The sequence below is a fragment of the Gastrolobium bilobum genome, unplaced genomic scaffold (assembly GCF_033153095.1).
Source record: "Gastrolobium bilobum isolate Gb01-03AN ecotype WA unplaced genomic scaffold, APGP_CSIRO_Gbil_v1 utg100677, whole genome shotgun sequence".
Lineage (NCBI taxonomy): Eukaryota > Viridiplantae > Streptophyta > Magnoliopsida > Fabales > Fabaceae > Gastrolobium > Gastrolobium bilobum.
The window spans coordinates 1-24,666 of NW_026897762.1; the positions used below are offsets into that span (position 1 = coordinate 1).

At 33.2% G+C, this 24,666-nt stretch overlaps 3 protein-coding genes and 1 non-coding gene across 4 annotated transcripts; 2 read left to right on the top strand and 2 right to left on the bottom strand.

Moving 5' to 3' along the window:
- Positions 1-528: 528 nt before the first annotated feature.
- LOC133309991 (uncharacterized) lies at positions 529-2,025 on the bottom strand. Its single transcript, XM_061510871.1, has 2 exons — positions 1,278-2,025; positions 529-1,154 (listed from the first exon to the last, which is right to left on the bottom strand). Exons 1-2 carry the CDS (start codon positions 2,023-2,025, stop codon positions 529-531), a joined length of 1,374 nt encoding a protein of 457 aa, XP_061366855.1.
- Positions 2,026-2,062: 37 nt separating this feature from the next.
- Positions 2,063-2,169, top strand: LOC133309993 (small nucleolar RNA R71). The gene has a single exon (XR_009751385.1). It is a non-coding gene; the product is annotated as a small nucleolar RNA R71 (small nucleolar RNA).
- Positions 2,170-8,274: 6,105 nt separating this feature from the next.
- On the top strand, positions 8,275-10,531 carry LOC133309992 (probable ascorbate-specific transmembrane electron transporter 1). Its single transcript, XM_061510872.1, has 4 exons — positions 8,275-8,424; positions 8,517-8,565; positions 9,406-9,605; positions 10,268-10,531. The coding sequence occupies exons 1-4, from the start codon at positions 8,275-8,277 to the stop codon at positions 10,529-10,531; spliced, it is 663 nt and encodes a 220-aa protein (XP_061366856.1).
- Positions 10,532-13,575: 3,044 nt separating this feature from the next.
- On the bottom strand, positions 13,576-17,441 carry LOC133309990 (protein OBERON 3-like). The gene is made up of 2 exons (XM_061510870.1): positions 15,417-17,441; positions 13,576-14,213 (listed from the first exon to the last, which is right to left on the bottom strand). Exons 1-2 carry the CDS (start codon positions 17,251-17,253, stop codon positions 13,645-13,647), a joined length of 2,406 nt encoding a protein of 801 aa, XP_061366854.1. The 5' UTR covers positions 17,254-17,441; the 3' UTR covers positions 13,576-13,644.
- Positions 17,442-24,666: the final 7,225 nt, after the last annotated feature.

Consider the following 24,666-nt stretch of genomic DNA (forward strand, 5'->3'; position numbering starts at 1 on the left):
ATGATTCTTCTTGTAGCGGCATTAGTCTCCTGTAGTCGACGCACGTCTCCAGCCGGTAATAGTTCTTGTAGGAATCGACTCATTGTTTTCATTACGTACCACTGTGATCCCACCTTTCTTTGGAACTGTTTGTACCGGCTCACCCCCATGCACTATCAGAGATTGGATAAATCATACCAGCATCCAAGAGCTTCACGACTTCTTTTCTCACAACTTCTTTCATAGTTGGATTCAATCTCCTCTGTGGTTGTCTGACTGGCTTGACATCATTTTCCATCAATATTTTATGAGTGCAAAAAGATGGGTTTATTCCTTTCAAGTCTGTAATAGACCATCCTATAGCTGTTCTGTGCTCTCTCAACACCTTCAATAATTTTTCTTCTTCGGCGGTCGATAAATTTATGTTGATGATCACCGGGTATGTCTTGCTTTCTCCAAGAAATGCATATTTCAAAGTGGGAGGAAGTTCTTTCAATTCAACCTTTGGTGCACCTGGAACCTTTACGGTTTCATCATTAACCCGCAACATCAGCTGTACCCTGCTCCACATGAAGCAATCATAGCCCTTGCAGTGGCTAAAAAGGGCCTTCCCAACAGTAAGGGAATTTCAGCATCCTCTTGCATGTCTAAGATGACAAAGTCTGCAGGGAATATGAACTTATCAATCTTCACCAAGACATCTTCAATAACTCCATCTGGCCTTCTGGTAGATCTGTCTGCTAGCTGCAGTGAAACTTTGGTCGGCTTTAATTCATGAATCCCCAGAGCCTTGCAGATGGATAATGGCATAAGGTTAATACTAGCTCCCAAGTCACATAACGCCTTTCCCACATCAATGTTGCCAATTTCTATGGGAATGCTGAAACTTCCAGGATCTTCAAGTTTTGGAGGCAACTTTTTCTGAATTATAGCACTACACTCTTCCGTCAACGTAACTGTTTCACATTCTTTCAGTTTACGTTTCTTCGATAAGAGATCTTTCATGAACTTTTCCTCTCTGAACCTCTGCGGATATGGAATTCTTGCATAAGGTGAGAGCTCCAATGGCTTTTCTTGTCTTTCTTGAGCTTTCTTTTTCTCCCATTTGAACTCTTTCTTTTCTGGAACAGCTTTCTCTGCAGTAGGCTCTTTGTCAACTTCTTTCTCTTTTTCTTCTTCAATGGCAGGTCCCTCAACTTTCTTTTTCTCTACTGAAGGCTTAATCACAGGTTCAATTACAATGCCACTTCTAGTGGTAATGGCCTTGCAGTGTGCGTTTGGATTAACGTCTGTATTACTCGGGAAAGTGCCTTGGGTTCTTTCATTGAACTGCCTTGACAATTGACCGATCTGGGTTTCAAGATTCCGGATAGAGGCTTCTTGATTCCGGAATGAGGCCCTGGTCTCCTGCATAAAGGTTGAAGTGTCTTCCCTGAATGCATTGGTACTTTGAACGTAGTCTGATGTGGTCTTGGATAGTTGTGCAAAGGCTTTCTCCCACTCTGATTGTTGTGGAGGTTGCTGTGGTGCTGGCATAGGAGGATTTAGCTGATGATTCGAGCTATAACTGAATCCTGGATGTTGATTTTTATTTCTCCACCCTTGATTCTGGTTATTGCCGTATTGGTTCCTCCCTGGATTATATGGAACTTTCTGATCATGCCAAATTCCATTAACATCCGCAGTTTCGGGTGCCTTGCAGTCATCAGTAGTATGAGCACCTGCGCAAATATCACAAACAATAGAAAAAGTATTAACATGAGCTACTGAAGTATTAGAAGAAACTTGAAAATCAGAAAATTGCTTTGTGAGAGCATCTAGTTGTTGTTGCTGTTTCTTATTGGACTGTAGGATCTGATCATTCTGGGCCAAGATGGCATCATAGCCATCAAGCTTCATAATCCCCGCTCTTCTCTGTGGTGCGGGAGCATTATCATACTCCTGAGAGGCTAGAGACTCTAGTAATTCCAAGGCTTCCTCTGGAGTTTTTGTCTTCAAGGACCCTCCTGATGCAGCATTCACCACTGTTCTTGTGTTCGGCGTCATCCCTTGGAAGAAGGTTTTCGCTTGCTCCCAGGCTTCAATGCCATGTTGGGGACACTTCCTGAGCAGTCCTTTGAATCTTTCCCATGCTTCGTATAGAGATTCACTTTCTTTTTGTTCAAAAGAAGTGATATCCGCCTTGAGCTTTGCCATCTTCGAAGATGAGAAAAATTTATCCAAAAATTTGGTTGCCAAGTCGTCCCAGTGAGTGATGCTTCCTTGAGGTAACGATTGCAACCATCCTCTTGCTTCGTCTTTAAGTGAACATGGGAACAACCTGAGCAAAATAGCATCCCGAGACACCCCGTTCATTTTCAAGGTATCACAATATAGCAAGAAGTTTTCCAGATGGATGTAAGGGTCTTCAGTGCTTCCTCCGGCAAATTGGTCTTTCTGAATTAATTGTAAAAGTGCCGGCTTGAGTTCAAAGTTGTTAGCATCCACGTTTGGTCTAACAATACTCGCCGTCTGTGGAACTCGAGCAGGAGTCATGTAATCTCCCAACGTTCTCGGAGGTGGTGGAGGTACATTGTTGTCTCCCATTGCTTCTTCTCTCGGTTCTGTTGAGCTTGAAGCTTCTTTCTCTTGCTGTCTTCTTTCTTTAGCAAGTTTTCTGTTTCTTTTTGCTGTTTTCTCTATCTCCGGGTCGAATTGCAAGGAATCGGTGTCAACGGTACCTCGCATAAACCAGAAAAATAGATTATATAAAATAAGAAAATAAAACTGAATTTAAATAACAGAAAATTAAATAACAGAAAATAAGGTCCAATCTAAAGAATTAATAGCTACTATTAATGTTGAAATAGTAATCCCCGGCAACGGCGCCAAAAACTTGTTGCTACTCACGGCAAGTGCACCGATCGTACAAGTAATATATGATTAAGTAAGAGATCGTTCCCACGAGGATTACGGTTCAAGCACTAATTCACTATCGCAAACTTAGTTGGACAATCGAAAGTGTATTTGGAAACAGGATTTGAATTGTAAAATTGAAATATTAAATATTAAGCTAATTACTTGCAAGAATTAAAGACAAGAAATTAAAGATGTGATTTAAGAATGTAAAAGAACGTAGCTAGGGGTTCGATTTCCTTTAATCTCCTTATTATGATTCAAAGTCCTTCTTTACGTTAACCGTCCTTAATATCAATCTAACCAATTCTTTCGCGTGTTATTAGAGCTCAATCCCTTGTTACCCTAAAACCTTTACAAACTTGAAAGAACCCTAGTTCCCCGGTTATTCCCCAAGAATGCAAGCATTAAGTTCAAGAATCTTAAGGTTACGCAAATTCTATGTCTATTCCTAGAATCATAGCGTTTACGATGAAGTTATCAGATATGGATCACACACCAACATCCCTATTGTCATGCATTTACCGATGATCATTATATAAGATTCAAGCCTATATAAAGCATTAAAAACAGATAACTTCATTCATGATAAAAAGGAAAATTAACGTACGAATTATTCAAAGCATAATAAATCGACTAAAATCCATCTAACCCTAACTACTTAAAGAACTAGCCGGACATGGCAAAATCAAGAACAAAAGAAAATAGAAAGGCTCCCCCAAACTCCATAGGTGATTGGTGGATCTTCAAAATCTCCAGTGAACACTTGACGTTGATCCGTCTCCGCCGCTCACGAACATGAATCTGATGTTTCTTCGCGTTCCCTCCGCCTCCAAGCACCCAAGAGTTGTTTAGCAATCTAAAAGTTATGTATTTCTGGTCCCCAATGGCCCTTTTATTGGCCAAGAGTTCGTATCCTAGTAGAAAACTCGAATGGGCCTAAGTTGGATCTGTCTGGGTGCTTAAGCCTGTTGTAGCGCGCTTAAGCGCCCTAGGACAGTGAATTCTGATTCGCGTTGCGCGCTGAAGCGCTCTGAAGGGCGCTTAAGCGCGCTCCTCGCGACAACTTTTTCTTCTTGTGGCGCGCTTAAGCCCTGAGTTGGGGGCTTAAGCGCCCAGAGGCAGTAGCTATTTGCGTTTTTAGGGAGCTTAAGCTTCTGAATGGGGGCTTAAGCTCCCACTTCTAACAACTTGATAAGATCCTCAATCTTATTGTTTTTGATCTTCTTCTATCATCTCTTGATCTTATCTTTTCTAGTTGTGATCTCTATTTATCCAATCTTCATCTTTGACTCCTTTTGTCAACAAATCCCTAAAAAATAGCAAAGATGATTCCATTAAACAAAAATTCAGATAATGTTCATGATTATTATATTAAACCTTAGTTTTTGACTTATTTAACTTGATATTTTATATTAATTTAGTCTATAAAATAAGATAAACTAAAGGTTTATCAATGGTAACTGAAGAAGATCGAACACATACTCTCACTCCCACTGTTCAGCTCCCATACGTCAACTGAGTTACTATTATTTGGTGGGATTGGGATATTTGGATTTCAGAATATGTCAATGTTAATTATGAGTTATGATTGCATTCAAGCTGTTAAAATGTCATATAGTCGCGCGAATAAAAAAATAATACAGTATTTACAAAAATATAGTATGGGAAAATTATTTCTCCTACAATAAAAGATATAAGGGAAAATGGTCTCTAAAGTTACTTTAGAGATATTATCTAAAAAATATAATTATGTACTCCCAAAAATACATAGTTATATTTTTAAAGCTGCAAAAATTTTCTCTTTTCTTAGAACTATCGACTGATGTGACGGAGAGAAAAAAAAAAATTCTGATTACAACTATGTATTTTCTGATGTACATAGTTGTTTTTTGAAACTGCAGATAAATTCTCTAAAGTTACTTTAGAAAAATTAAACCCAAGATAAAATTATCTTCACAAACCCTAAAACAATGTAATTTTGGAGTTTAGGGAAAAAAAATGAAAGTATTTTAAAAATTTCACTTTTCTCTTATATTATAAATTTTAGTTAAAATATCTTAATTTTTTTTTTCAAATATCAAAATGAAGTTATTTTAAAATTTGAGAAAATAACTTTATTTCCTGCTGTCGAAACGTTACTCCTATATAATATTGTCGTGACTTATGAATAGGTGCATCGATCCATTTCCAAACAACTTTACGTTTATTTAAAAAATAAAAATAAATTGTTATAAAAAAAATAAAAAAAAATAAAAAAAATAAAACAACTTCACATTTAGGAAAATATCTATGTATATGTGAAATGTCCGAGCATCCTTTGCCACGCAAAAAGAAATAGTAGGATATAGGTATATACCTAGGAAAGCAAAGAAATGAATGAGGAGATGCAACTTTTAGGGGTGATGTATATAAGGTTTGATAGTATAGATTTATATTATATATTATGATATTTTTAGTTGTTTGGTGTGACTATCGTATAGTATAAATTTATGCAATAAAATCCCTTAACACATCAAAATGATGTATAGCTTAATCAGGTCTAAAGGGGTGTGACTAGGCCTGATAAGGGATTGATGTATTAACATCGCTGACTTGTGCAATTCTCAAGAATTAATATATTGTAAAAAATTTAAATATATTAATTTTTAAAATATTAAAAAAATTTATTTTTATAAAAATTAATATATTTCTTTGGGGCAGGTTATATTTACAAACTTTTTTGTTTACAAACTACACTATGTTCTCCCGGGAGAACATAGTGTAATTTGTAAAAAAATTCAAAAAAGTTTGTAAACGGATCCTTCCCCTATTTCTTTTACACACTAATTAATAGATTTTTATAAAAGTTAATATTATATAACATATTTGGAAGAATTATTTAAATTCTTTATTAAAAGGTGTTTTTGTCAAAAAAAATTATTCTATCTAGTATTATTCAATGCATTCCCAAACACTGTATGCTATTATCTTATATTATATATTGTTTCTTCTGGCTATGTTTTCGTCTTCTTCGTTGATTTATTATTTTTATTTTTATTTTATTTTGTGGCTTGTATTAGCCAATTTTATTTTATTCCCACATATGCTTGTGGTGTTATTCAAGTCTGATTTGGCTTGTATTTGATTTATTTTTATCATTATTTGGCTTTATTTTGGCCTCCCATTCAGGGGGAGCATTTATCTCCGTTGTTGTCTGGTCTGCAGATTATTCGAGTCACACTGGCTCCGTCAGCTTGTCTTATTGTTGCAGCATTTATCTTCATTGTTGTATAGTCCGCGTATTATTCCAGTTACACTGGCTCCGTTGGCTTGTATTCCATTTGCAATATTGTCTTTTTTCGAGCCCTTCCTTAGCTGATGTCTTTTTCTTCCTTTGCTGATGTCCATTCCAGCACCGTCTCTTTACCAGCTCTTCAAACTGATGGTCATTTCAGTTGATTTGCTGTCGATTTCTCCGACTTATATTCCGTGAAACTTCGTTTTAGTTTTCTTTCTTCCCAATATGAAGTGTCCCTCTATCTTGAGGAGCAGTATTCGAGATATATATAATATTTTATTTTAGTTTATTATGTTTGTTATTTTTCTTTATGGTGAGTTGTAGAGTTGTTACAACCTCCACTCGTCTATTTTGATATTATGTTTCTTAGTCTTTTTTGTTTAAGCTTGTTGCTTATGATCTATACGCTCCAGCTTGAGAGAGAGTGTTGGAAAGAATATCTTTAGGATATCTTTATTATGTGTAAAAATCTATTTCCTTATTTCATTATGATTTAAGTTAGGTTTGGGCTAAGCCCATTAATACTTCTTTATATATTATACTTTTTTGAATCAATTCAATATATAGATTTATTTCAATGTTCCTCTCGTCTCTTGTTATTTTACATTATCTTATACAATATCATGTCAAATGGTGGATAATATTAAAATTTAATCATCTCTTATACAATCAGATCTTATATTATTAAATTTTATACTATCAGATATTATCCTATAAATTGCACTAGACTATGTTAATTAACCTATGCACCTACTACAGCTTGGAACAGCTCGTGACAAAACTATTCCATTTGAGAACCTAGCTAAAATAGTATTTGATTTTTATGAAGGAATACCCGTAACTTTTGTGTTATGCACCCGCAAAAGGACGCGCAGAAAAATGCCAGATGATATTACGACTGAAACAGCTGAATAAGTAATATTAAAATCCAATGCTTTGATTACTTTTTTTCTACATATGGTTTCCGAATATTAATTAACCATTTATCTAGAAGATACAAAATGGAACATATGAAGGGACACACAAATAATATACATATGATATTAAATAGTGATAGCTAAGTAAGTGGAAAGAAAAGGATCTCGGTTCGATTCTCACATATCATCTTTGGGAGGGGTTTAAATATCTTCATCCCTAACCCACCCCACACTCCGGATTAGTCTCATGGCCGGCTTAAAGAGTTGAAGTTGTGAGAATATCGGGAGGAGCCAACTCGTCTCAAAGAGGTAATAATTAACTATTAAGGTTGAGTTTACCTATGAAGCACCGACACTTCAAAAATCTTGACGTGTCGTGTCCGACACTGCCCGATACTCCAACACTTCCCGACACTCCAATACTCGTTGCAAAGACTCAAAAAAGATTCAAATGTTACGTTGGTTGCATTTTGAGTTCCAACTATTAGATTCATTAAATTACGATTACGATTTTATTGAGTTTAATATAAACATTTAGGATATATTATGTTTGTTTGCAAAATTGATGAGTATTATAAGTTTAGTTTTATTTTTTTGTTAAATTATTGAATACTAAATATAATATACACTACATAAATTAAAAATATTATATAATACCAAAACGTGTCTTAACGTGTCAAAATTTAACATTTTTTAAAATTAACGTGTCGGAATATCGTGTCGTGTCGTATATCGTGTCCCGTATCAGTGTCGGTGCAACATAAGGGTTAACTCAAAAAAAAAAAACAAATAATATACATATGGTGAATTATTGATTACTACATATATTATTTATTAGCATTTTTGTCCTTTAATTGTTGGCTGAAAAGGCAAGTTTCCTGATCAACCAAGCCATTGATCAATATTAAATTTTCATCACTGTAAACATTAACTCATCGAAATGATCATAACAAAACAAGAGTAAGTCCTTCTTGTTATTGAACTTGTCACCACTTAATTTACCTGCCGGCCAGACGGTTATAGATTCGTTTTTGTTATCATCTTCATATACAGAGTTTGATTCTTCAATAAATTTGCTTTTTATTTATATAGAACCATTGAAGGGATATCTTAGGCTCTTTAGATCCATTTTGCATTCAATTACTAATACAAATTTCTAATTGGTGACTTTGTAGAAGTATTTACAATTGGAGTTGAGCAAAAATGTCTCGTGGATTCCAAGTTAAAGTGACTCCAATTATTGTACTTGCCCATTTGTCATTCATAGCAATAACGACCCTTGTGTTAGTTTGGCTGCTACACTTCCGTGAAGGTGTTGCTTTAATTTCTTCCAACAAAACCAAGATTTTCAATGTGAGTTGTTCAAGCCATGTAATTGATCATATACTATGAAATTCATTTGACCATCTAGCTAGTTATAAGTTTTTTTTTTTTTTTATCTGCAGCTGCATCCACTTCTAATGGTAATTGGGTTCATTTTAGTTGGTGGAGAAGGTAAGCATAGCTCTATTTGTTTTAGTTCTTTTTTTTTTTTCTTTTGATTGCTCATAATTTATAACAATGGCCAGTAGGATTTGCATACATATATAAGCAGAGGCGGACCGGCGCCGTTGCCTGTGTCTGTGTCTGCACATGCAGACACAAAAATTTGAGAATTTTTTTTTTTTCAAAGGAGTGGGTGATTTAGGTCAAGTAAAAAAAAATTATGAAGATTGAAAAAAATAAAATAAACATAGGCTCAACCCAACCTAACCAATCCAAATAATTAAAAGCTTAAAGCTTAAATCCTATTCCATTGCTTTGTCTCTTCTTCTTTTTTTGAAACATAAACATTATTAGCTCTAAACTTTAATAGACATCAATGATTCTTGAAATTCAATCTTCATCAAGTGAAGAAGAATTACACGAGATTTTTCACGTTTTTTTGTGAAGCAAAAGTGACATTTTAGAGTGTAGACAAATAGATCTTTGATCAACTTTGGATCAAATAGACATCGACAAAGGTAGATTTTTGATCAATTAACCCTTACAATTAATACATTTAAATTTTTCTTTTAAATAAATCTTCGACGGCGCTGCCCCGAACCCCCACCTAAGTGTGCACACATTAACAAAAATTTCTGGCTCCGCTGTATATAAGGGTTGAGACTTTGTTTTCTTTTTTGATTTTGATTTTGATTTTCTTATAGTGACTTGAGTCTAAATTTTTTAGAGTAATTAATGCTATGAGGTCAACACTTAAATTCTAAAATTTTCACAATTGTTCATGTGTCTCCATTTGAATTCAATAATTGTTATAATTTGTTCAACAATAATATTGGTAAGTTGTAACAGCTATAATGGCATACAAGTCCATCCCTGGAAAAAGAAGCTCAGCAAAGGTGGTTCATCTCCTATTGCATCTGATAGCTATGGCAGCTGGAATATCAGGAATTGTTGCAGTTTTCAAATTTAAGAAAGAGGCGGGTCTTCCTAATATGTATACATTACACTCTTGGCTAGGCATCTCAGCAATCTGCTTATTTGGATTGCAGGTAATTCCATTATTAACATCTTTCATCTATACCAAATGATAGTAAATTAGCGCATGGGAGCTGAGCAGGTTAAGGTGAGAGCATGTATTCGATCCTTCCCACTATTATTTTTGGGATGGGTTTAAAGCTCATTTGTTTGCGCTTTTCAAACAAGTAACTTTTATCTCTTCCTTATTTTAGAAATGCTTTTTATAAAAGTTAAAGCTATTTATATTTTTATAAAAATATTTAGTTTTTGAAAAAAAATATTTGACTTTTGACTTTTGCTTTTCTTAGAAGTTAAAATTTTTAGCTTCCGGAAAAATTAAGTTTTTGACTTTTTTTGTGACTTCTGTTTTTTTAAAAGCAGACATCCAAACGAACTAAAAACGAGAAGTGCTTTTTTTCTTAAAAAAACAGTTTTTGAAGAAAAAAAAGCTCATTCAAACGAGCCCTTAAAGCCTTAATCTGGATCCACACAAACAGAATCGCCTCCCATGAGAAATATACGTGCTTTATTAAAAAAAAAAAACAAATCTTCCATATTCCTAAACATACTTATCCCTCTTTTCTTCTTGTGATAGGATGTAAAGTCACCATAACATGTAATTTGAATTTGGATACCATGGTCCATGTTGAATTAACCAGTGTAAAACTTTTTTTTTTCTTCTTCATTTTTTCAGTATATATTGGCCTTCTTCGCTTATTTCTTCCCAGGAGCAGAAATGTCTGCGAGAGCTATGATTTTGCCATGGCACAGGTTTATAGGCATGGTCATCTTCCTACTTGCTGTTGGCACAGCTGAGTCCGGTTTGGTTGAATATTTTAATTCTATAGGGCTATTCCGCAACCAAGAGGCACTAATTGTGAACTTCACTGGTTTATTACTCTTTCTGTTTGCTGTCTTTGTTAGCCTCTCTGTCATTCTCCCAAGAAATTCCTCTTGAATATATTTGAGTTTGTTGCAACAAGTATCTTCTGTAACTTCAAAAATTTATCACCTTTTCATAATTCAATAAATCTACTTTGTTAGATTTTGTTCCACAAAAAGCTTTAGTTAAAATAGTGTACCGGAGGCGGTTCATAAATGTGTCCCATGAAAGGTAAAGTATGTCAATCTACGGATGCTCATAGTGACAATGGTAGAAATCAAAGCACTGTAGAGACTTCTCATGGTGTGCATCAAGAGAGGGGGAGGGTATGAGGTTAGAATGGCTCTGCATAGAGGCAGAATAACAACACATGCAAATGGGAAGAAGCGATTTCATCCTCAATGTGAGAGGGGGTATTTAAAGAGAAAATCTCTGCCCAAGCATGAGAGAGAGGTCATTTTTGCTATTCACTAGCCTTGTCTTGTCAAGGCATGCTGCCCAACTGTGTACAGGGGCAACAGGTGCATAGGGAGAAGAACATTCTCTTGTTGACTCTCTATGACTCTTTAATAGATGTTTTTTAGAAGGTTCTAGATATGAGTTTAGTAGCATAGGGTTCAACTGTTGAGCCTAAAATAAGTATCCAAAACAAATAGCATTAAAAATATAATTATGAGCGGGGGAAAGGGATGCCCATCTAGTTTTTCTATTTGACACCTCTTAATAAAGATTTTTTTTTTTGGTACATTGTCAGGAGGTATCCTCATTCAACCTTCTCCGGGCACCATGCCCTCGGGGTACGGCCCGTTTGGGCTAGCCTCTCATTGTAACAGTGGGTGCACTAAGCTTCGCAACCGGAGAAAGGACGAGACTAATCCCCCAACCGAAGATTTTTGCCTTATCCTCTGGCCCCCAAAGATTTTCCAAGAAACTGCTTGAGGCAGGGTTTGATCCCTGCACCAAGCAATCCCTTAGGAGCTCAGCTGCCAACTGAGCTACCCTTGGGGGTTCTTAATAAAGATTTTAATGTATGTGATTGTATAGGAAAACCATAAGCGATTACTAATGGATGGATTATGATGTATTGATCCAAAATATAAACGTTAATTGAAATATTTGAATGATAAATTCAGAAATTAGTAAGTTAAAAATCTTCTTAAAAATATTAGCAACTTGCAATATTATTATTGGAATTTTTCAAAGCCACTAGATTCATCTAGTGATAAGGTATCTGACCAGTTTGTATTAAGTTAAGTATTCAATTTTCATTGATGTATGCAAAAAAAATTATTGGAATTTTTCATTATAAGTTACAAAATTAAGATTTAAAGAATGGAATTATAAATACGTAATAGAATAATATTTTTAAGGCATTTTAATAACGTATTTTTAAAAGTAAAGTATATATATTTTATTTATTAAAAATGAATGAACGCTATTGTTGTGTTGAAAAAATTAAAAAATTCCAAAAGAATTTAGAAAAAAAAATAAAAAACCAAGAAAGAAATAAATGAATAAAAGTCAGAAACTAAAAAAAAAGTATATAAAAATTTTAAAATTATCGTGATAATAATAGTGAAAGAACTTTTAGCCTTGTGAACCCTCATATAATCATTGCATTTATCAAGCATGATGTGAATTCGATTCAATGTAAGATGAACTTTATAGTTTTGACCACTAAGGTGTTAAGTGACTTCAATTTGCGGATATTTATTGGGTTGGGTTTATATGATAATCTTAATAATCAAAATCAAACTAATTAAATGGGTTTGTTCATTCAGAGTTGTTTGAATCGGATAATTAGTTAACTATCCGTCAAATCTCCATTTAAGTCAATTAGCATCGGTTGAGATTTTGAATTCATAATTTTTCAAACTCATACTCAAATCCCAACCCCATTATTTTTAGTTAAACTTTTTTTTTTTTTTTGGTAGATAAAATTTTAAAATTTTTAAAGCAGTATAATAAATATGGTATGTTTGCTTAAAGTCAATCCGAGAGAGAAATAAAATAGTACATATAAGAATGAAACGTGAAGAATCCAATTTGAGCTGGTTGGTTAGAAGTCACACACTGATTTGAGTGGTAGTAATCATATTCTCTTTCACTACCACATTGATGAACAAGTTTCAATGGTGGAAATGGTTAGAAAAATGCTTAACACAATTGCACCTAGCCACCTATGATGCACGAAGACGCAATAACTGGTGCTCAAATATATTATTCCCAAAATAATAATATCTTGTGAGGGCACCATTGAACATTATTCTCCTTTATGCCCCATCTGCTAAGAGTCCTACAACTAATCATATCAAACATTTTTACTCTCTCCAGCAGTGTTTTTCATGCATAAAATAATCGGTTTGATGTTTATAAGAGATAAAATTATCTCCAACACAAAGTGTATGAAATTCTTGTGAATAGAAAAGAGAAAAAAAAAATAGGCTCTGCACTTTTTTTTTTTAATAGCAAAAAGTTTAAGTGGCGTTAGATACCGGTATCCCACCAGAGTCAAGGAAGATCTCCCAACTTCTTTAAGGATTTTTGAGAGGGATTATATATCATTCACCAACAAAATCTTCACATCACCCAATAGGATTTAAACCCATTCAACCCTTAGCCAATTGTGCCCCATATATTGTTACGTGTGTGAGATAATTTTATCTCCTATAACATGATAGATATTAAACCCCAAAATAATTGATAAGATCCCACATATTCTTAAAATTGTCCAACATCACAATGTCATGAAAAGCTTAGGGAATCTATCAAGCATATGGATCAACTCAACAAATTAGCAAATATATATTGGTTTCCAAGATTTTTGTTTCTTGTTAAATATTAGGTAAGCACCAATTAAGAGCTGGTATTGCCAAATCAAATGCAACTTAGAGAGAAAGAAGGGAAATCTATATACAACAGTAATTTATTGTCTTAGTTATATAAACATGAAGTGCAAGCTCTCATGAAGAACATGGCTAGATTCATGTTTCTGCACTCTCAATTTTGTGAAGAAAAATATGAAGGACAAAACACTCTTATTCTTGAATTTATCAATAGAAAATTATATATTCTGAATAAGAAACAGATAAAATTCCAATGGCAGAAAATCAATAAATTACACACATTTTACCAGTATTCTTAGAAAGAAAAATAATTTTCTTTTAGGAAAAAAAAAAAAAAAAACACTAAAACCATTGCTGTTTTGTTGCATCCATTCTCTTCAACAAACCATCAATCTCATCTTTCATTCTCATTTTCATTTTATCATAATCAAAATGGGAATTTTTTAAGACATTGAATTCCTCAAATTTCTTCCTCCTTTTTTCCTCTGTCTCATGCAGACAGAGTTTGCCAAACTTCTCAGCATACTCTTCTTCCATCTGTGCAGCCTTTGTTCTGAAAATCCTCTGAAACCCTTCAGCCTCTCTTCTTGCTTCATCTGCCTTGGTTTGGAACATTCTGGCTTCAGCCTCTTTTATCCTCACAATGCTCTCCAAGCTTTCAAGCCCACCTTCCCTTAATAAATTCCCCAACTGAAAATCAGTCTCATTTTTCACTTCACTTAAGAGGGAGGTTTTGAGGTCTTTCTGATGATGATCATTGGACCTAGAATAGCTCAAGTCATAAGTATATTTTGGTATTAGAGAATGAGATTGTGAAAGAGATGCTGTGTCCTTTGTAATGTTAGCCTGAGATGCTGACAAATCCTTTGAAGATATACCAGAAGCAGGAAAGTCTGACATGCCATCCGCATCTATTTATCAGAAAAATCTTTCAAGTTAGATATCAGATATCATCAGTATAAATGTATAATTAAATCAAACAAGCATTCATCATCACAAAAAGTTAATATAAGCTAAGCAAGAGATAAGGTAAAGCTGAAGAAGGCTTATACATAGTTGTGGGGACATTTGATCGAAAGAACACAAGGTCACATTAGGCATGAATTCTCAACGTAACATAATTCATTATCCATGTAAATCAAGCATCAGAAGACTAGAATTAATTATTATATAGTAACAGTGGTAAAGCTGTTCTTTCATGACCAAAAGGTCATGGGTTCGAATCCAGGAAACAGCCTCTTTGCAATTATGCAAGAGTAAGGCTGCGTACAAGGATTACCTCCACCCCACACTCGCTAGTCAGGTTTAACGGGGAGTGGTTTTTTAGTGTTAAAAGAACATTCATCTTCTTTTATTTCTACAATCTATGCTAAACAACTAACCGATCCCTTAATTACAAAATCATTCCATAACCCAATTGTCAAATGACCTTGAAATCCTAAATCAGTTAGAGATCAAATGTCAGCAATATGCTGTCACCAAAAGTACACCTCTCATCAATAAGAAGCCTGGGGTGGGGGTAAATATCCAAGCTGTACAAATAAAGGTGAATCTGGATGTGGAAGATAACTAATCTTATATAATACTCAACATAGCTTGATTTGATGTTATAGAACATCTGGTCGAATCTGAAAATCGTTTTATATTATACATAGCATTCTCAATCTCCATATAATCCACTCTAGAAAACATATAACATCAACAAAATTTAAGGTTTTCAATTCTCATTCTTAGTAACCAAATCAATTCTCATCTTGCCCTGAATTTTCTTCCTGAAACAATTAGTGGCTACAAAAATATAAGAAATGGAAAGATAACTCATTTTAAAGGTTCAATAGTAAGATAAAATGCTCATCGTCTGTTACTATTACTTCTTTTTTTCTTTTAATTTTCTTCATATCTCAGCAGCAATGCTTTCTCTCCACCACATCAAATTTGTGTCCATCCTTATTGATAATCCTACTAGTTTTGCACTCACTGATAATAAATAATAGTGCTGCAATCCCTTCCTATAATGAGAATACTGTTTTCATGCAATGGCGTGACTAACATAAATGTTTAAATTAACAGATAAATTGAATATGAAAAGTAAAGACCAAGGTTCAGAAACTTACAGCTGAAAAACTTGATGATGTAATTGCAGGCATCCAAAGGAGATACCAGTTTAGCTTGAAGCTTTAACAGCATGCCATCGGTTTTAATATGCAATTCCTTCCCTTTGCGATCTTCACTTCCCCTGAAAATTTTCCTTACACAATCAAGCTCTTTCATCAAGGTTTCTAGGCCCCAATCCTTCGCGCAACACACAAAGACCTCCTTAACAAACCCAAACATTTCAGAAGCATGTCCACAGCTAATACAATGAAACTGAATCTCAAAGGTCCCTGGAGGACCCTTCAAGCTAGGCCCAGGTTTGATTAGATTCCTCTGAATGCCACAGGCAGCATGACACCAGTGAGAACAAACATCACAACCTACCCAACTACAAGTGTTATTTGCACAATCAAAGTTCAAACAAACAGGACACATGCAAGAACTGCAAAATCCCTTATTTCCAGAGCAAATCTTGCAGTCACAGTCATCAATAGGAAGCAAGCTCTTGCAGTTCACATTTCTACATCTTATATACAAGAAAACCTCCACCATCTCAGAGAATTGAAATTTGTCAGATAAGAAACTTCCAAGCCCCATCTTGATAGCAACTAAAATCTCTAATTGCCCTTTATGGCACTTTGAAAGAGTTTCTTTGGTAAGATCAGATCTTCTCTCAAGCCGGTTCTGGAGGTTCACTAATTCCTCTTTCTTCTCTGGCATTTCAAAGAGTTTTTTCAAGTATTCCTTAATCGATGTTATGACTTCATCAGCAAACTCCTGAAATGTCAATGCCATGGATGGGATAGACTCAGAAACAATCTCCCTAAGAATTCTCTCTGGTCTAGAAAGGTTCATTATTTTCCCACCATCTACAACTTCCAAGCCTCTCACATGCTCAGAATTCTTTCCCCTTGAGCCCTCTGACTGAGCTTCAAATCTTGGCCTAGCAGGCAAATCCGAGGGGAAAAAAGAATGGTTATCTGAACTAGTAGTTTTATACTGACTATTATTCCCTTGCATAAACGAATTAAGGCCAACACCACCACCATGATTGGCCAAAGCAACCCCATCTCCTATTGGCTTGAACCTACTATGAACTGATCCATTAGTCCCCTCCCCACAATACCAAATTTGATCATCTTTGCTCAATGAATACTCAAAATTCTCTGTTGAATTACGTGTAAGTGAGCAACTTTGGTTGTGTGAGAAGGGGTGAGAATAAGAGTATGATAGTGAAGCTGTTGTATAATCATTTGAACATGAATTGTGCGTAGTTGTTGATGGCCTGCTAGGTTTTGGCCTAACAGGTTGGTCACCATTTTGTATAGCGTTTGAAGCTGTGAGAGAAAGTGACACATCAGGCAAAGCAAGAGAGAGATTAAGTGTCTCAAGCTTCTGCTTCTTGCCCCTATTTTTTTCCCTTTCACCCTCCTCTTCCTCAATGGATCTCTTTGAAGAGTTCTCCTTAGTTTCACTCAAACTCAAAAAATCTCTTTCTACCCATTTCTCATCTTGATTTGAATTCTCAGAAATGATAACTTCTTTACCTTTGAAAGTCAAGCTTTTATCAGGAACAACCTCTTTCTTAACAAGGTCCAATTTTGGGTTATCACAGAGGTAACTGAGGGTCAACTCTTGCAACCCAAAACTCCCAACTTTTGAGGGTATTGACTGAAACCCATCCACAACCACCTCTGAATCTTTGAAAAAACCAATACCCTTCTCTGGATAACTCAGTTTTTTCTCTTCTGTGTTTTCCTTGCCATACCCAAAATCATGCTTCTGTGACTCCTTCGTCCTTGAGTTTCCACCCTCAGAGTCAACCCCATTGGGAAGAAGATCTTTACTTCCAATCATGGCAGATGGAACAACACCACAAGAAAGAGAGACAAAAGAACCTTACCCAAAGCAAAGACACACAGACAGAGAGAGAGAACACAGAGACCGAAAACAAAAACTAGGAACAAACGAAACGGGAATAACTCCGAAAATAAGCGACAATCTCGGGAGTTCTTTTGTTCTCAGCTTTGGTTTTGATTCCTAAACACGACATAACTCAACTCTACAACGTGCGGAGTTTACTATTTCAAGCGTTTACAACTTAATAAAATTGGAGAAAAATACATGTGTGTATTTACAGTCATAGCCCTTGGAAATATATTGAATTACTGACTCCGGCGTGGACCTGGTTCTGAGCTCAAAAGCAAGGATACGCGTTCTTTTAAAAATTTTGCCTCTCGCACATCAACAAGTTCAGACAAGTGTCTTATGCTCGGTCAACTCTTCGATATGTTTTCTTTTACACGCAATCAATCTTTTTTGACACGCGGTCAACGCTTTGACACGTATTTTACACTTTTTTTTAATTTTAATTTTATTTTAATAACTAAATATAAAAAAAAAATCAATTTATAAATCAATTTTTTTCTGTTATGAAATTTGACATTAAAAATTAGCAAAGTACGAAAAATTATTTATATTTATATTTATATTATAAAATTTGAATATTTGATTGATTATATGACTTATTATAGACTGTTTATGTATTAAATATAAATTATATTATATATGTTAAAAATTTTATTTAATATCAAAATGTGTCTCCACGTGTCGAAATATGATATTTTTTATAATTAACGTATTAGCGTGTCGCATCGTGTTCTGTGTCCCGTAACAATATCAGTGCATCATTAATTCTCAGTATAACCTTTTTCTTCACCACTATTTCAGAACAACGACCTGGACCAGGAATCACAGCCATTTTTTTAATGTGATGCAGGAGCATATTATAGTTTCATGGTCCTTTTAAAAAAAAAAAGTCAAAATTTCATTTCATTTATATTCTTTTTTTCTTTTCAAATTCTCTTCCAATTTTTTTCCCTTATATTTGGAAAGGGAACACCTATTCCAGAACCATAGAAAACGAGCTCGAATCACATCTGCATAAGTTTTTACTTAAAATTTAATGTAATAATGAAGAAGTTAAAAAAAAATTAAAATTAAAAAAGTTTACTAAAGTAATGTTCTTAAATTCGCATTTGGGTGCATTTAAGGGGAGCATGTTCAAATCACGTATAGGGTAAGAGCGCGTTTGAGCAACTAATGTATTTTTTTTTTTTTTCATATTTGATAAAGAATATACTGAATGGTTGATATATCTATAGAACTGAAAATAATTTTTCAATTCAAATGCTGACCAATTGTGGAAGACGTGAATGCACGTGACTAGCCATGCATGAATCAATAAAACTCAGTCACATTCATATTGTAGTAAAGTAACTATGATTAATTTGTTCAATACCCGAACACCTATCTTATGCGCGATTTGGACACGCACCTTTTAAATGCGCAATCAAATACATCATTTTAGTAAATCTTTTTGAATTTGAATTATGTTCATATATTTTTTTGAAAATTTGCTTTTCTATGGTCAAATTTTTTTTTTTGTTTTTTTCCCTTCAAGTTTCTTATGTTTTGTGATTTTGCGTTATTACTATTCTTTTTCTTTTTTTTCTCTCCTTTTGAGCATCCATAGGGTTAAAAGGAGATCAACAACATTTTGGGCCAAATTTAATGTTCAAATTCCTTTTGAAAAGTCATTTGATTGTGACAGTGTCGTTTGAGCTTAAGACTCAGTGGTCAAAGTTGGCGAAAATGTTTTCTTGTTTTCCCGCAATGAATCATGTAAACATTACCTTCCAAATTATGAGATCTAAATTTCCATGCACGGTGTTAATCTAAAAGGCTTTCTAAATGATCGTTTAATTATTAAAAAATTTAATGATGTACTATATTGTTATTGACCAATAATAAAGAGACTTTTGTATTGATGTAATAAAGTAATGCTAAAATTAAAATTAGAATTAAATAAGTTTTTATGAGAAAAGCATTTGTCATTTTAAATGACACAATAGATAAAATGACGTTATTTTTGTGTATAATTAATATTTTTTTATCTTTTCTCTCTTTTATTTTTTCTCTCTTCCTAATTTTACGGAGGGGAGAAAATGTAAAAAGTTATCAAATATGTACCAAAACAATGTCATTTTATTTAAAATAACACAAAGTTATATCATTTTAAATTATGACCATTCAAAATTTCATACAATTATTTATTTGAGCAATTATTTTAAGGATTATACTTCTTTCATTCTATATGAGATAAACCAAAAAAATTTACATACACATAACAAAAGTGGGTTTCATATGTGTTTTTTCTTTCTCCAATTATTTGTTAGTTTCACTTAAAATTTTATTTCAGCAACATAAAATAACTCATTTTCAATGATATAAGAAAAAGAATTCCCTTATTTTAATCACAACATTACTCATGATAGTAATACTAAAAAAAAGTTATTAAGAAAACAGTTTATAAGTAATCAAGTATGAAATTACAAGGAGTCATTGAACAAAATTGTACTTATAAGTTGAATTTATTTTTATTTATTTTTGGCATTTTGTCTAACTGCATAAAGTAGGATCCCAATATTTTCAATAATTTCAGGTCATTTTATTTAGTAATACAATTTTGTTTAATGTACAAACGAAGATTAGTATATCTGGGAAGACCAGGTCAGCAGGAACCAAATATATATCCCATGTTTCTTAGTTTCGAAGTCATGACTCACGACGAGATGTTCCCTCGAAGTTTCCTATAAGATGTAAGTGAAGAAATAAATTAGGCTTTATGTACAAAACAACCAAAAAGTCAATATTAACACATTTTCTCTCTCTTTTCTTTTGCATTCATCATTACAACTTATTTTTATCCAATTCAATTTAATTCGGTTGGATTACAAACACTTTTTGTGATCAATACATGAGTTTAGATAACTTGCATTAATGAACAAGACAAAAGGGAGGGATTAAAGAGGGTGTTTACTGTTTATGTATTTAGTTTGAGATCCAAAATAATACATTTTGTTGAATCATCAAAATATTTGTGAAATCAAATTAGTTCTTAAATGATAATTTTTGTTATTGAATGAGATCAATTTCATAAGAATGCGGTTTAACAATCAAATTTTAAAATTGCTTTTTAAAATACAGAAAAGACTATTTCAACCGTCAACCCGCGACCAATGCAATAATCTTAGTACCTATTTTTTTTATTTAAATTTGGTTTTTTTTATCGAACCTTTCAACCTGCCAAACACTTATGGGCAACTGAACTTTCAAGGGTTTGCTTAAGTCAGGGGTTCAAACCCTGTCTCAAGCAAATTCTTGAAAAAAATTTGAAGGCCAGAAGATATGTCTCTCTCTTCGAACGTGGGATTAGTCTCGTCCTTTCTCTGGTAGCGAAGCTCAATGCACTCGTTGTTCCAATAAGAGGCTAGCCTTCAGGACTATACCCCGAGAACAAGGTGATCGGAGAAGGTTGAATGGAAATATCTCCATATTACTGCCAAATGAATAATTGCTCAAATAAATAATTGGCATTAATAGAAATTAGACTGAATCTGCCAAAAATTGGCATTAATAATTGGCATTAATAATTGGCAAAAATTCCCAACCTGCCAAATGACTTATTCTTATTATTCTTATATATTGACCAGCTTGATCTGAATCTGGTATTACTGAAAAGTAAAAGTATCACGTTTCCCTTTTTAATGGGACTTCCTTTGAAGGGAATTAACAAATAACATTAAAGGGGCGTATGTAGATTATTTTAGAAATTCTGAAAAAGTGGGGTTGAAAAAAATATTTTCTAATGTTTGGTATGAAAAAATTGAAAATATTTTCGGGATACTTTTTTACCATCATTCCAGTTTTAACTGTAGAATCTCAAATTAAAATACCATACAATACATGGTATTTTTATTTTCTCACAGAATCAGTATAATTAACTTAACATTTTCGGAAAAAAATTGGACCTACCAAATACCTTTTCGTAATGAAAGAAAAATTTCAGATAAAAAAAATATCTCCTATACCAAACGCTCCCTAAGTGATAATAATTATTATTAAGGAGAAATATTTTTTATGTAGTTTTTCTCTTTAGAAAAAAGATGGTAGATCCAATCATATTTTTGTGTCTCCTAAAGAGATTCAAAATTTATTGTTATTGCATAGATTTTCAAGGAACAGATTCACTTACCATCAAAAAAATTTATCACTTTTACAACTAATTTATCACCGTTTATTTCCGTCAATCTAACGGTTATCATCTATTAGAAATCAAGCTTTGTAAGAGTGGTAAAAAAATTTTATGGCAAGTATATCCTGCCCCTAGATTAAATCCCCTTATTAGGGATGTTAACGGACCGAGCCGAGTCGAGCTTTGATCTTAACGGGCCAAACTTGTATTTAAACGTGTCCGACTGGCCTTAGCCTGTTATCTGTTACGAATATAATATTGGCCTGTGGCCTGATTTATTTTAAAAAAATAAAAGCCTGTGTAAATCCTGTCTTAGCCTGTTAGCATGTTAAAGAATAAAAATAAGAGAATAGAATTTCACAAAAAATCAATTTTCAGATAGAAACCTTAGCTTCCAATTTGCAGCAATAATTTACAAAAAAATAAAAAAAATTATAGTGAGAGAAGGTAGATAACAGGTTATATTATCTTAGCCCATTATAAAAAAAGTGCCAACAAAAATAAAAATAAAATAAATAAAATAAAAAATAAATTGACACAAACGAGCAGTGCACAGTGGAACGAATGAGTTTTTGGGGGTTTGTTTGTGTGAAGGAGGATGAAGGATAATATAGAACAACACTAGTAATTCCATAAATATACATAAATTCAATATATATTCAAATAGCATAATATAGAACAAAATCATTCAAAAAGTCTGTTAAACCAATAAAATGGGGTGAAATAAATTGATGAGAGAGAGTTATTACAAGTAGTATAAAAAGTATAAATAAATATTTATATACTAGGCTAGCCTGGGAGGCTCTAAGGCCGAGCTTCTGAATTAGAGCCTGAGACCTTTTTATTAAACGAGCTTTTATACAAGTCCAAGTCAGGTTCCAACACGAGCTTTTATTAAACGAGCTCAGGCCTTTACGAGCCGAGCCAAAGGCCCCTGAAAGGCCCCTGGCTCGTTTACCACCCTACCCCTTATTATTATCAATGAAATAATAAAAGACACAAAATTTGTCATTTTCACAAATCAATTAAGAATTTCGTTAGGTATCATAAGCAGGAGCAAACTTACCCGGACCTAAAAAAATTAGGTGGGACTGAAGTGAAAGAAAGAGAGAAAAAGTTGAGGAGAGAGGAGAAAGAAAAGAAAAATAAATAAATTTAATACAGGTGTCAATTTTTAAGTGGAAAGACCACGGTAGTCTCGGAGCATATTAAAAAATTCCCGTAAGCAGGCGCGGCATTAAGATTTTTATTTTTTTTTCTGGTTGAGAATGTTTGAACCTCAAATTTGGGGAAAAAGAACGCTCGATTATTAATTATTATCAAGAGAGTTCATCGGGAAATTACATAGTTGATTACAATCATCATCACAATAATTAATCTAACATATAAGGTAATGGATGTTCAACAACCTAATAACATGTCTCTCAAGTCGTGTTAATTGGATTAGTCTGACTTTTTGAGATTTCTCCATTTGGTTCATCGATTAATTAATTAATTTGATCGAGTCGAGCAAGACCATAATGGCAATTAAACTCTTATAACCAAGTTTTTAACACAGTTGTATACTCATGACTCTAAATGAGACTACTAATTAAATTGGAATAATTCCGTCCCAATTAATTCACATGCTAATCTGAATTCTTGAAATTAAACAAAGTGTCTTTCTGAAATGGGTTCAAGTCATATTTCAAGTTTGCCCTTCCTGACTTGATGACATATAATACTTCAGAACTTACGATGCTTTAAGAAAATTAATGTTATTATGAGACTTCTAAACTTAAATAAATAACTTTGTATAATATAGTAGTACTTTTGTATTGATATAGTTTATTTCGAAATACATATTAATGCCAAAGCAAATTGAAATTAGACTAAACAGAATCAGGATTCAAAAGTAGCTTCCCTCATTAATATTCTTCATTAATAGAAAACAACCTAGACAAATCGGGTTTTCATCGCCTTAAATAAGTAATTAAGAATAGAAAATAGAAAATTATTAAAACACAACTAACAATTAAAAAAAGATTAAATAAATTAGAAAAAATCCAAAAATTCATGAAAATGATCCCAAAAATGTTGAATATCATACCGTTTGAGATCAACCTTATTTAAAAGCCCAATTTTAAGTGTTCGGTGAAATTTGAGCTTATTTTAAGTTGGTTGTCCCAGGTGTATTGCATATTGTAAAATATGTTTGAATTTTATTTTATATTTTTAAAATTATATTACATTATATTTTATAAATATATATATATATATATAGTCATGATCATCTTACACCGATGTAAGTTACACTCTTAATCTTGATTGTTGATCTTATTTATATCTAACGATTGTGATTTATTAAATATTTGAACTGTTATATAGAATCAAATAACTCATCAAGTTTGGTATAAAACTTCTTATTTTTACACTGATATAAGAAGATCATGTCCGGTATAAACTACTTTTGAGTGGACTTAATTTGGATAAGGGGGAATGATCTGTTTACAAATTTTTTTTACAAATTACACTAAGTATAACACGGTCATACATTCTTGATTGAAGTATGACCCGTCATACTTAATGTAATTTGTAAAAGTTTGTAAACAAAAAATTTGTAAATATAAATAATTTGTGAAAATAATGTCCCATCAAAATCAGAGTAGTGACTTCAAACATAACCATGGCTGAAGTTAAAAATGTCGTGTTGTGGGGTTAAATATTAATTTTTCTTTTGGGGGGATCAAACATAAAAATTCTATAAAACTTTAAGAAAAATCAAATAAAATTAAGGAGAAGGATATTGTGACAACCAAGTTGTGTTACTACCAAATGACTACCAATCAATCTCACCGTTAGATCGATTATGTTCATCCAACGGTTATATTTATTTCCATCTTTGTATGGTCATGATTTCCCAAATTTAATACTTTATATTTATTTTTACCTTTGTATGGTTATGATTTCCCATATTTAATACTTTCACTTTAAATATGGGGAATCATGACCATATAAAGATGGAAATAAATATAACTGTTGGATCAACATAATCGATGTAACAGTAAGATTGATTGGTAGTCACTTGGTAGTAACACAACTTGATTGTCACAATATCCTTCCCCTAAAATTAAAGGAATCTTTCAAGCCTTGAGATAGTTAGACCCTTGGATCCGCCTATGCCAATCACATAA